Below are 10,559 nucleotides of genomic sequence, written 5' to 3'. Positions count from 1 at the left end.
TCTTTTGTATATATTTTAACTGGCTTTAAAAATTACAAAATACGAAAGCATAGAACTATATGCATCGACAAGTGTACCTTACTAGCATTACCAAAAGTACACTTATAGCAACATCACAATATTAATCACTTAAGTGAATTGTTTGTAATATCATACTTTAAGGTCATTAAAAATTTAATTTTAGTAACATCAAATTTAATGTCACAGTCTTGGAAGCTCTCAAGTTTTTAGTAATTCAAATCACTTTTCAAAAAATATTTGTTTTTATTTTTTTAAAAAATAATATTAAAAAAAATTTGTTTTTTTGTAATAAGTATTTTCAGGGGTGTTATTGTAATTTAATCTGGCTGTTCACCCGTAGAGCTTCATCATCAGCAGCCTCAGATCCACCCCAGGTAGCCAGTTCCCACCAGAAGTCTAATCCCAAAGCGCAGCACAAACCCTAGCTCCGCTCCCCCTCGCCCTCGTCCTCGTGTTCTCTCAGAATCATGTCGCACTTCGGTAGATCCGGTCCTCCGGATATCAGAGACACATACTCTCTTCTCGTTCTCAACATAACTTTCCGTAATTATCCCTTCTTCTCCCGGATTTTCTTTCTTTTTCCCTTCTATTTTCTATCTTCTTTTCTCTAATTCTTTGTTTTCTCCTTTTGTGGCCCTCCCCAGGAACCACTGCGGATGATCTTTACCCCTTATTCGACAAGTACGGGAAGGTCGTTGATGTCTTCATCCCCAGGGACCGAAGGTTGCATCTCTCTCTCTCTCTCTCCCTCTCTGTCTCACACACACACACACACACACACTCGCGCGCACGCAGGCTCCTCTATATATGGGTTTTATGATTTGTATGACTTAGAGTTTGAATGCCAATGGCTGCAGGACTGGTGATTCTCGGGGTTTTGCCTTTGTTCGGTACAAGTATGCCGATGAGGCGCAGAAGGCAGTTGAAAAGCTTGATGGTAGGGTTTTACTTTTCCAGCCTCCATCCGGGAAACATTACATTTTAGAAATTGACGTGTACGCGGATTTGGATTACTTTCTCAGGAAGGACTGTTGATGGCAGAGAGATCATGGTTCAGTTCGCAAAGTACGGTCCAAATGCTGAGCGAATGTGAGTTGTTAAACTGATTGGGAATGTTTAATTGTTGATATGTTAGTTTAAACGATTGCCCATTTCATTTTAGTGCCTGCAGTTTGTTATGTGAATTATTGTGCTGTCTATATGAATGCTTGGTAGTGTTTAAAAGTAGTGATGACAATTACAACCCATACTTGTTCACCCATACCCATCATAAAAAAATGAATTATAGTACACCCATTTAATTTTTGGGTCTAAGTGGGTTACCCATTTATAATCTATATAATTACATGGGTAAAAATGGGTGTACCTACCTAACTCACCGACCCATTTAAATTTTCAACCTAGTTAATTATAATAGTAATCCTTATTTAAATCATACTATGATTACGTAATTAATATTATAATTTGAATATTTATGTATATAAGTAACATAATTATGGATAATTAGGTTCAAATATTAATGTAATGATGTAATTTTTTTACTATGTAATTGTTTGGGTTTGTCCAAACCAATTAATACGTAATTATGTAATTGTTTCCATTTAGCTGTGTCCATAATTATGTAGGTATGTAATAATAACATTGATTGCACCTATTAGTTGAATTAGACTAAACTTACGTAATATATTGTTATTCAAAAATCAGTGCACATAACTTTGTAATTATGGACATCTTGGTTCAAATATGTATGTAGTTGTGCTATTATGTATGTATGTAGTTAGTTTGGCTTGGTTATCCAAACCATTTATTGTACATGCATGTATATAATTAAGAAATTGATTCGGTTTATATATTTGTAATTATATTATTGGTTTCAACTATCATTTAATATTAAATTACACATAATCAATACAATGATTTTGAAATCTATATACATAAATTTATAATTATGGACGCCTCGGTTCAAATATGTATGTAATTACACCAGTATGAATGCTTGTAATTACTTTGGATTGTTTATCCAAACCAATTAGTTTATATTTATGTAATTATAGTATTGGTTACAACTATCATTTGATATTAAACTACACGTAATCAATACAATAATTTGGAAATCTATATACATAATTTTATAATTATGAACACCTTGGTTCAAATATGTACGTGATTACACAATTATGAATGTATGCAATTGGTTTGGTTCATTTATTCCAACCAATTAATATGCATGCATGCTTGTACATAATTTTTGGTTTGAATATGTACGTATTACACACTTATGAGTGCATGCAGTTAATTTGGTTTGATTATGCAAACAAATTAATAGGCATGCATGCACATAGTTGCATAATTGGTTCAATTAAGATATGTCCATAATTATATAGATATATAATCATAGTATTGACTACAACTATTATTTAAAATTGAAATATATAATTAATTATGTAATCAATACAATAATTCAAAAATCTATGCATAATTTTGTAATTATGGACATCTTGGTTCATATATATATATACACGTAATCACACAATTATGAGTGTATGCAATTAGTTTGGTTAGGTTATGCAAACCAATTAATATGCATGCATGCAGGTAATTACATAACTGGTTTGGTTAAGATACTGCAATTATATAGATATCTAATTATCAATGTTTTAAAAGGTGAAGGCGTAAGGTGAGGCATTTTACCCTCCATGAGGTGAGGCGTAAGTCTCTAGACGTTGAGGTGTAAGAATTTTGAGACTGATTTTTTTTTAAATAATTAATAAATAAAATAAATTTATATATAGTATAAAATTGAGAAAAAAATTAGAATAATGGAGAAAAAAAATAAAAACATAATTCTAAAGTGTCATGCAGGCCAATTTTTACTAACAAACTCAAATAATGCATGTTAAAAGATAAGCATGAGCCATAACATCACAGAATGGATACCTTTTTCATGCTTTAATGTTTTAACTCTTAAATAGATGTAACAAAAAGAAGAGAAAAAAGCTAAAATAAAGTCGGGTGCAGCTCATCTTGACTTTTAGAGTTCAGTTGAGACTTGAGAATGAGATAGATTTGAGACATTGGCAGAGAGTCTCTTGAGACGAACAAGACTGGAGAGAGAGAGAGAGGCAGAGAGTAGAATCAATTGGAGAAGAGACCTCGACGCAGAGAGTGACACTTTGTGAGATAGGCACACTAGAGGAGGTTGTCAAAGAAAGATGAGGTCACGAGAGGATGTAAGGGGTCGCAAAGAGAGACTAGAGATTGTAGGGGGTCGCCAAAGAGAGACAAGAGGTTGGAAGGGGTCATCATAGAGAGATGAGAGGTCAGAAGGAGTCTTCGGAGAGAGATGAGAGGCTGGAGGGAGTCATCGAAGGGAGACGAAAACTTGTAAGAAAGGAGCTCTCCGCAAGACCTTCAATCATTGAGAGGGGGGGGGGGGGTTGATGCTTGTCAAACCCTAACTGATTCTTTTGAGTATTTTTTATATTATTATGTTTGCTCCCAAAAGGTGTATGCATTCCCGGCTGAGGCGTAAAAGTTGCGCTTTTTGGCTTGAGGCGTACGCAAAACGCATCAAGGCACCCCTTGAGGGGCACCTCTGGAACGCCTTTTAAAGCATTGGTAATTATAGTTTTGAAATTATGTGATCAATACTGTAATTCGGAAATTTATACATAATTTTGTAATTATGAAGGTGTTAGTTGAGATATGTTCGTAATTATATTGGTATGTAATTATAGTAGTTACTATAATTATCATTTGAAATTAAATAATATAATTGTTTACGCAATCAATACCATAATTCGATACTTTATACATAATTTTATAATTGTGGACACCTTGGTTCAAATATGCACGTGCTTACGCAATTATGAGTGTACACAATTAGTTTGGTTCGGTTATGCAAATAATTATGTAATTATGAATAGCTCAGTGTTTGAATATGTACGTAGCTATGTAATTATGTGTGAACATAATTGATTTGGTTCAATTTAGGTAGGCATGCAATTATATACATAATTATAATATTGACTATTCTTTTGAAATTCAACTACATAATTATATAATTTGTAATTATATAGTTATTACATTTTGGATATTTTTCAATTGAGCAATAGATCAAATGACCCTCAAAGATGGAGGGAACATGTGGCAACTCAATATTCAAAAATTGCCTTTGCATGCTTTAAATTAAATGGATTGACCCTTGTCTCAATGGGTAGGGTCATAAATGGGTCAAATATTTTATATAAATGGGTCATAAGTGAATAAATCAGTCACAAATGACCCAGTCCATCTTGACCCTACCCATCTTGACCCATACCCTCCTATTTAACATGCTTATTTAAAAGGTTCATTTGTGCTCTGCTGAACAGAATGCTAGAATTGCCTATGTTCTGACAATCAATTGCATCTCTCTTTACATCTTATGCCCTTTAACCCGGTGTTTTCTTTGTGTTCATCTATGTAGTGTGCTACCAAACAAGAAAAAAGATCAGTGAGTCTGCTCTTGAACCACTTGTCGGTTTCTGGTTCATGGCTGTTCATTTTCTTTTCCCCTCAATTGTGCAATTTTCCTCTGCATCACATTTTATTTAAGTAAATGTGATTGCATTGTTCTTCTGTTTCTGGTTTATTACGAGAAGTTGCAACACTTGTTTTATTTATGTGATCTCCTCCCTTTTTATTTGTATTTTTTCCTCAGCCATAAAGGGAGGATTGTAGAATCATCTGCCAAACCAAGGGGAAGGTCAAGAAGCCGCAGCCCCCGACCAAGGTAAATTCTAATAAATGGATGTAAATTCATTTTGAGTGTTTCTTTGCATCCTAAGCTCATCCTAAAAAGTTATAAAAGCTAACCTTTTAAAATTATAAACCATAAGCCTTTATTATTATTATTATTATTATTAGGGCAGAAGACACTCACCTCCCCTGAGGCTTGGCAAAAATACGGAGACCTCCCTTGAGGTTTAAAGTGTCACAGATCTCTCTCTTGATATTTGCCAAAAAAAGATGCAAAGAGGTTTGCGTCTTTTTTAGCAAAACTCAGGGGAGGTCTTTGGAACTCTTGAAATCTTAGGAGTGGTTCCTAGAATTTTTGAAACCTTAGGGGAGGTAATTGTCTTTTTGCCAAATCTCAGAGGAGGTCAGTGTCTTTCCCTTTTATTATTATTATTGTATATAAAAAATATTGCAATCTTCTTTGGAATGTTTTGTAGATGTTATTAATGGGTATTGATAAATATTTCTGCAACTTTGTATGTGTTATTATGTTCAGAGCATTATTACATTGACTCATAAAGTTAGACTGTAGTTGGAAGATAGTTTAGAATTAATTAAAAGAAATATAGAAAAAACATACATCTCTATTTGCAATTCATCAGAAGAATCTTTGGAAGACTGTTTATTCTCACTGAACAGAAGAAATTAGGAGCTTAACTAACATAAAAAAAGGTAGTCTAATGTTGGGGATAAAATAACCTTACGAAAATTCATCTTTGCTGGACTTCCAATTAGGTTAAAACTCTCAAGCAATCTGCCCCAAGCTTCCCATGCTATTGTCTTCAAATTTATGATCTGCATTACCTTCTTGGCTTAGGCCTACATGATGTTGTAGCCATGTTTTGGGATGCGAGGATCTGAGAATTTATTGTGTTTCTCCAGGTTATTCTTGTGCATTCATGGCCATTATCAATGCAATTGCAAATGATATGCTTATGACATTTTTTTTTGGGGTGTGGGGGTGGTGGTGCATCAATATTGCTTGCAATGAATCTCATCATGGCTTCATGCTGTTGGTTTCTTGTTTCAGTTGAAGCTTCTCTATAGTTATGATTTAATTGCCTCTATTTTACCTCCCTGTCTTCCCTCCGTCTCTGGACCAGTTGAATTAATGATTGTGTATCACCGGCCTATCTATTTTTATAGCTTAGTTTGAATTTCCCATCATGCTTCTTACCTATGCTTTCTCATCATGCTTCTTACCCATGCTTTTTCTCTGTGTCTAGTGCGTAGCCATGCATTCCAACTTGAAAACTTTGCTTGCCCACTTTTGTGAGAACTATGAAACCATTTTACATATTTAAGTGCTAAATGATGTAGGATACAGTTGCATTCCTACTAAATGAAGCATTCCGGGGGGGTTTGGGGTGTGGCTTTTCCTGTAACGTCATTGTTCTATATGAGTTATGAATTTCATTTCCCATATAATAGCTAAATATTTTAATGATTCCGAGTTCCATTGCATGCAATAAATTACATTTGGAGCTGATTCACTCTGTTTTTTTTGTTTTTTTGGCCATGATGCTGTTTGTAGTGCTTCCCTGTCATAATTGTCGTAGAATTAATCAATCATATTCTCGAGCCTTATTTGTTGGTCTTGTTGAATATAGAATGGCAACACAGTACTTAATTTTCTGAGTAACTGAAAGAAAGAATTTTCAGGTATCGGGACGAGTACAGGGACAAGGATTATAGGAGGAGAAGCCGCAGTAGAAGTAGGGGGAGATATGACCGTGATAGATACCATGGGAAGGAAAGAGACTCTCATCATCGAAGCCGAAGCCGTAGTTTGAGTCCTGATCATCACAAAGACCGTGGAAGAGGCAGATATCATGATGAACGGCGTAGTCAGAGCCGGTCCTACGGAAGGTAGTATCTTTTTTCATTCCCTTCCTCTCCTACCCTCCCCCCTCCCCCCCTCGGTCTTATGAGGTTAAATTCTGTTTTGTTTCATTGCCACGTCTTTGATGCTTTATGGTTTTTTGTTGAAGTGCTTCCCCTGCTCAGCGGAGCCCCAGTCCTAGAAGGAGACCATCACCCCAGAGGACCCCTCCTAGTGGTGATAGTGCTGATGGTCTCAAGCCTAATGGACACTCGCCAACTCCTAGTGTCTCACCCCGCCGTCGACAAGCTGATTCTCGAAGCCCTTCTCCACTAAATTCTGATGTTCGTTCTTACTTCTCATTTTTTTTTTTGTTCTTTTTGGAGGATAAAATGTTGGCTAAACTTGTTATGTTGGGATTTTGTTTTGTAGGAATAATGAAGCAGCAGACCCTGGATATCTCTGGACTGGTGTATCAAATGGGGCTGCTTTTGTAGCAGGAAGGACATTTTTGGATTTAGCATGTTTATCATCAAAATATTGAATGCTAGAATTGATTCCTCTGGATGTTTTTAAGGTCATTTACCTCCTTGTTGGAATTGATGCATCCTTTAACTTCCATAAATTTGATTTTAGTTGTTGTATACTGTGGTTTTAGGGGATGTTACTGTTGTCTTTGTTCATTGTGGTTTGTGATGCTATTTAAGAGTTTCTGCCTGTGGGTTGAGTCCTTTTGCTAGGCATATTTCTATTTGGTATTTGTGTGCGTGTGGTTTTTTTTTCCCTGATTGTTTCAATTCTATGTTTGTTGGTCTCCCCCTCCCTTTTTTCTATTTCCCCTTGTCCTTATCCTTCTTTACAGTAAACATGCTTTCTTGTTTGATATTTAATAAAATTGATGGGATTTCTTACTTATGATGGACCATGTACTGGCCTTCTATAGTTGTGTTCGGGAAGAGTTGTGGCTGGTCGATACGATGATGTAGCTGTTGGTGCTGTTTTTACTTCACAGATGGTTGATGTCATTTTCATGCTGGTTGCAAACTGCAAATTCTTAACAATTTTTCTCTGATGATGTCAGGATTGGTAAGGGTTTGAAAACTTGCATATTACTAATATGTTGTGTAGTTTCGGTTAACGTTTGAGCTGACCATGCTTCTTCACCTTCAATGATTCTACATTTTGGGCCCACCAAGGATTCTTAGTAGCTGGATGGCCTAAAGATGGTTGAATCCCAAATACCTATACCCGTAGCTGATGCAGCTAACTGCAGGACCAGATATTCAGTTAGGTTGATAATATGACGAAACCTGCCATGCTGGATTGAGCATTGCGTACGTGACTTCTATGCTTCTACACCTACAATGATTCTACATTTTGGGCCCACCAAGGATTCTTAGTAGCTGGATGGCCTAAATATGGTTGAATCCCAAATACCTATACTTGTAGCTGATGCAGCTAACTGCAGGACCAGATATTCAGTTAGGCTGATAATATGATGAAACCTGCCATGCTGGATTGAGCATTGCCTACGTGACTTCTACCAGTGGCTGGTGCAGTGTACTGCAAGATCTGAGATTCAGTTATGCTGGTACTGAGGTGAAACCTGCTATGCTGGATAATATATTGTTATCATGAGTTTTGTACATGGTAACAGATACTTAGCCTTTTTTTTTTTTTTTTTTTGTGTTTAATATATTTTTGGCCTTTACGTAGGGGCTAACCTCATTTAATGTGAGGCTTTTAGGGTGTTAAGACTTATGTTGCATCATGTGCTGAAATATTTTAGTACATGCGCTTGTGACTGAAGTTGTAAGTTGATGTCTATTGCATTATGTTACAGCATGAGTTCATTGCTGTAGCAGTGAGGCAATAGCCCATATTGTCTTGGATTGGTTGATGCTGCACTCTGTTGATAAGTGATGCCTGAATTGGTCACTGCAGTTCAGCTGACTCTAGTATATATGCTATTGCCTGTTGTTTTTATTTTGATGATGCTGAATTATAATTTTTGTTTTATGCTTTTGGTGCATTGCCTTATAGATAATTAACTGTTCAGCTGCTTCTTTATGTATTCAAATGTCTGCCAACTGTGTGCCTTAGATGTGTTTGAGTTTTATATTAGTTTTGTGCCTGGTTGACTACAAAAGGACATTAATAGTGTGTTTTCCCATGTATATGCTGCCATTTTTTGCTTCCATGTCCTTAAAATATTTGATGTCTCGTAAAGTTCAAGGTTCACTCTATTTTTTTTAATGGTATGGATTTTTATCATCTGGGTTAAGCCTCTTTTCTGTACCCCATTGCCTGGTATTGTTGTCTGATATAAAATACCTGCTTCCATTTGTATGCAATTAATATTGTAGGTAGTTGCTGACGCATTTGGTGGTTTTTTGAATTAGAGATGTTCAACCTTGACCCTTGGTAGTTTAGGAAGAGGAGAGAATGTGGAAGAGTAAGAGTAAAATTTGCATACCAATTTTCAGGGTGGGTTAATATGGAAAATGACACCTTTTGTCAAGTTTATGGTTGCAAAGCTCAGGTATTTGGATGCATTGTTAAGTCAGCACATCATTTTTTGGTTATCAGGTTTTTACACTCCAATGTGACGTATTTGGTTACATGTTCTTTTGGCCTGTCAAAAGTTATGTTAAGCGGTGATTTTCCTTCTTGAGCTGGGATGAGTTCATTAGGTGCTTAGTTTTAATTGTTTTTAAGCGTTGCCAAATTTTTTGGTGTAGAATATTGGGAATCAGGTAGAAGTATGCTGGTATTATCATTTGGATTGATTGGCTTGGTGCCAGGGATAATAATGCTCCATGTCTCACCACCTTGAGCCATTTAGTGTTAAACTGCTAGTTCCAAGTCTTGAAAGGGAGGATTGGTTAATTTGTAAGTGGGTGTATCCAACTCCTAAATTATATTTCATGAAAATCCAATGCTGTTATTCTCCATTGCATACCCAATATTATGAGTCGAAATGCACCATCTGTCGGAGTGTTTTTCCCCCTCGTTATTTTTAGGCTCAATTTATTGTCTCTAGGTCATATACATCATAGGAATTTATCTTTCCAGTGGGCGAGAGACGGTGGACATAACTATATTCAGATTTTGATTTGTTGCAAACAAGTTTGTGCGGATGTGTGCTGTGTGTGGGTGTGTGCGGGTGTGCACTGCAGTTATCTTAGCAATTTATGGAGAAGCTTATGGGAAATGGAGAAATCTACACAATCTTTGCTTGGCAATAGGAAGCATGCTAAAAGAGTAGGGACTGTGTTGAGGGGATATGTGCGCTCGCTGCAGTTATGCAATTTATGAAGTAGCTTATGGGAAATTGGGGAAAATCTATGCAAGATCTTTGTTAGGTGAAGGGATGCATACTAAAAGAGTAGCTGTGCTGATGGTATACACGCACCCCCACATGTTTCTGTGTTTGTGGCAAGACTATATCAATGTGATATAAATGTGGTGGGAGTTCACTTGGTTTTGTCTGTTAAATGTCAATTAGCTAATTGGAAATCATGGCTTCTGTCCTGGATTTCTAATTTTGATTCTCAAATAGTGCAGATAGCTTGGAAGATTTTGGAATTTCAATTGTTGAACTAGAGCCTAAGATGCTGGTGGTGGTGTTGGATTTTTTAAGCTTTTTATTACAAGTTTGTATTTATTGGGAGCTTGAATGAGATGTTATGTGTTGAAATTTTGGAATGTCAAGTTGAATTAACACTGTGGGTTGGCTAGCTGTGGCTGTACATTGGTAACGAGCCTGCAAATGTTTTCTTTGTGCTGCATTGTCTATTGGTTTTGTGTTCATGCCTAGTGCTAAATTTTTTAGGCTGGAGCTAAAAGAGTTAATCCACGCATACTCCAAACCTAGGTAAGCTTACTTGAAATTTGGATTCTGTAGGACGAGTTTGTGATGCTGGACAGCATCAAA

At 36.2% G+C, this 10,559-nt stretch overlaps 1 protein-coding gene across 5 annotated transcripts; it reads left to right on the top strand.

The window, feature by feature from the left end:
* Positions 1-340: 340 nt before the first annotated feature.
* On the top strand, positions 341-8,606 carry LOC131162905 (serine/arginine-rich splicing factor SC35-like). Of its 5 annotated transcripts, XR_009138867.1 has the most exons (11): positions 341-564; positions 666-744; positions 879-958; positions 1,044-1,110; positions 4,490-4,516; positions 4,724-4,795; positions 6,463-6,669; positions 6,792-6,966; positions 7,055-7,199; positions 7,566-7,708; positions 7,819-8,606. XR_009138867.1 is itself a non-coding variant. In XM_058119519.1 (9 exons), exons 1-9 carry the CDS (start codon positions 489-491, stop codon positions 7,058-7,060), a joined length of 789 nt encoding a protein of 262 aa, XP_057975502.1. In that variant the 5' UTR covers positions 341-488; the 3' UTR covers positions 7,061-7,266. The 5 variants fall into 5 exon arrangements, 3 of the variants coding, with proteins under 3 accessions (XP_057975502.1, XP_057975503.1, XP_057975501.1); XR_009138868.1 differs by lacking the exon at positions 4,490-4,516 and having other exon boundaries at positions 373-564; XM_058119519.1 differs by lacking the exons at positions 7,566-7,708; positions 7,819-8,606 and having other exon boundaries at positions 7,055-7,266.
* Positions 8,607-10,559: the final 1,953 nt, after the last annotated feature.

The sequence above is a fragment of the Malania oleifera genome, chromosome 8 (assembly GCF_029873635.1).
Source record: "Malania oleifera isolate guangnan ecotype guangnan chromosome 8, ASM2987363v1, whole genome shotgun sequence".
Classification (NCBI taxonomy): domain Eukaryota; kingdom Viridiplantae; phylum Streptophyta; class Magnoliopsida; order Santalales; family Ximeniaceae; genus Malania; species Malania oleifera.
The sequence above is the reverse complement of the archived record's forward strand: the minus strand, read 5'-3'. Positions and strand labels throughout refer to the sequence as shown.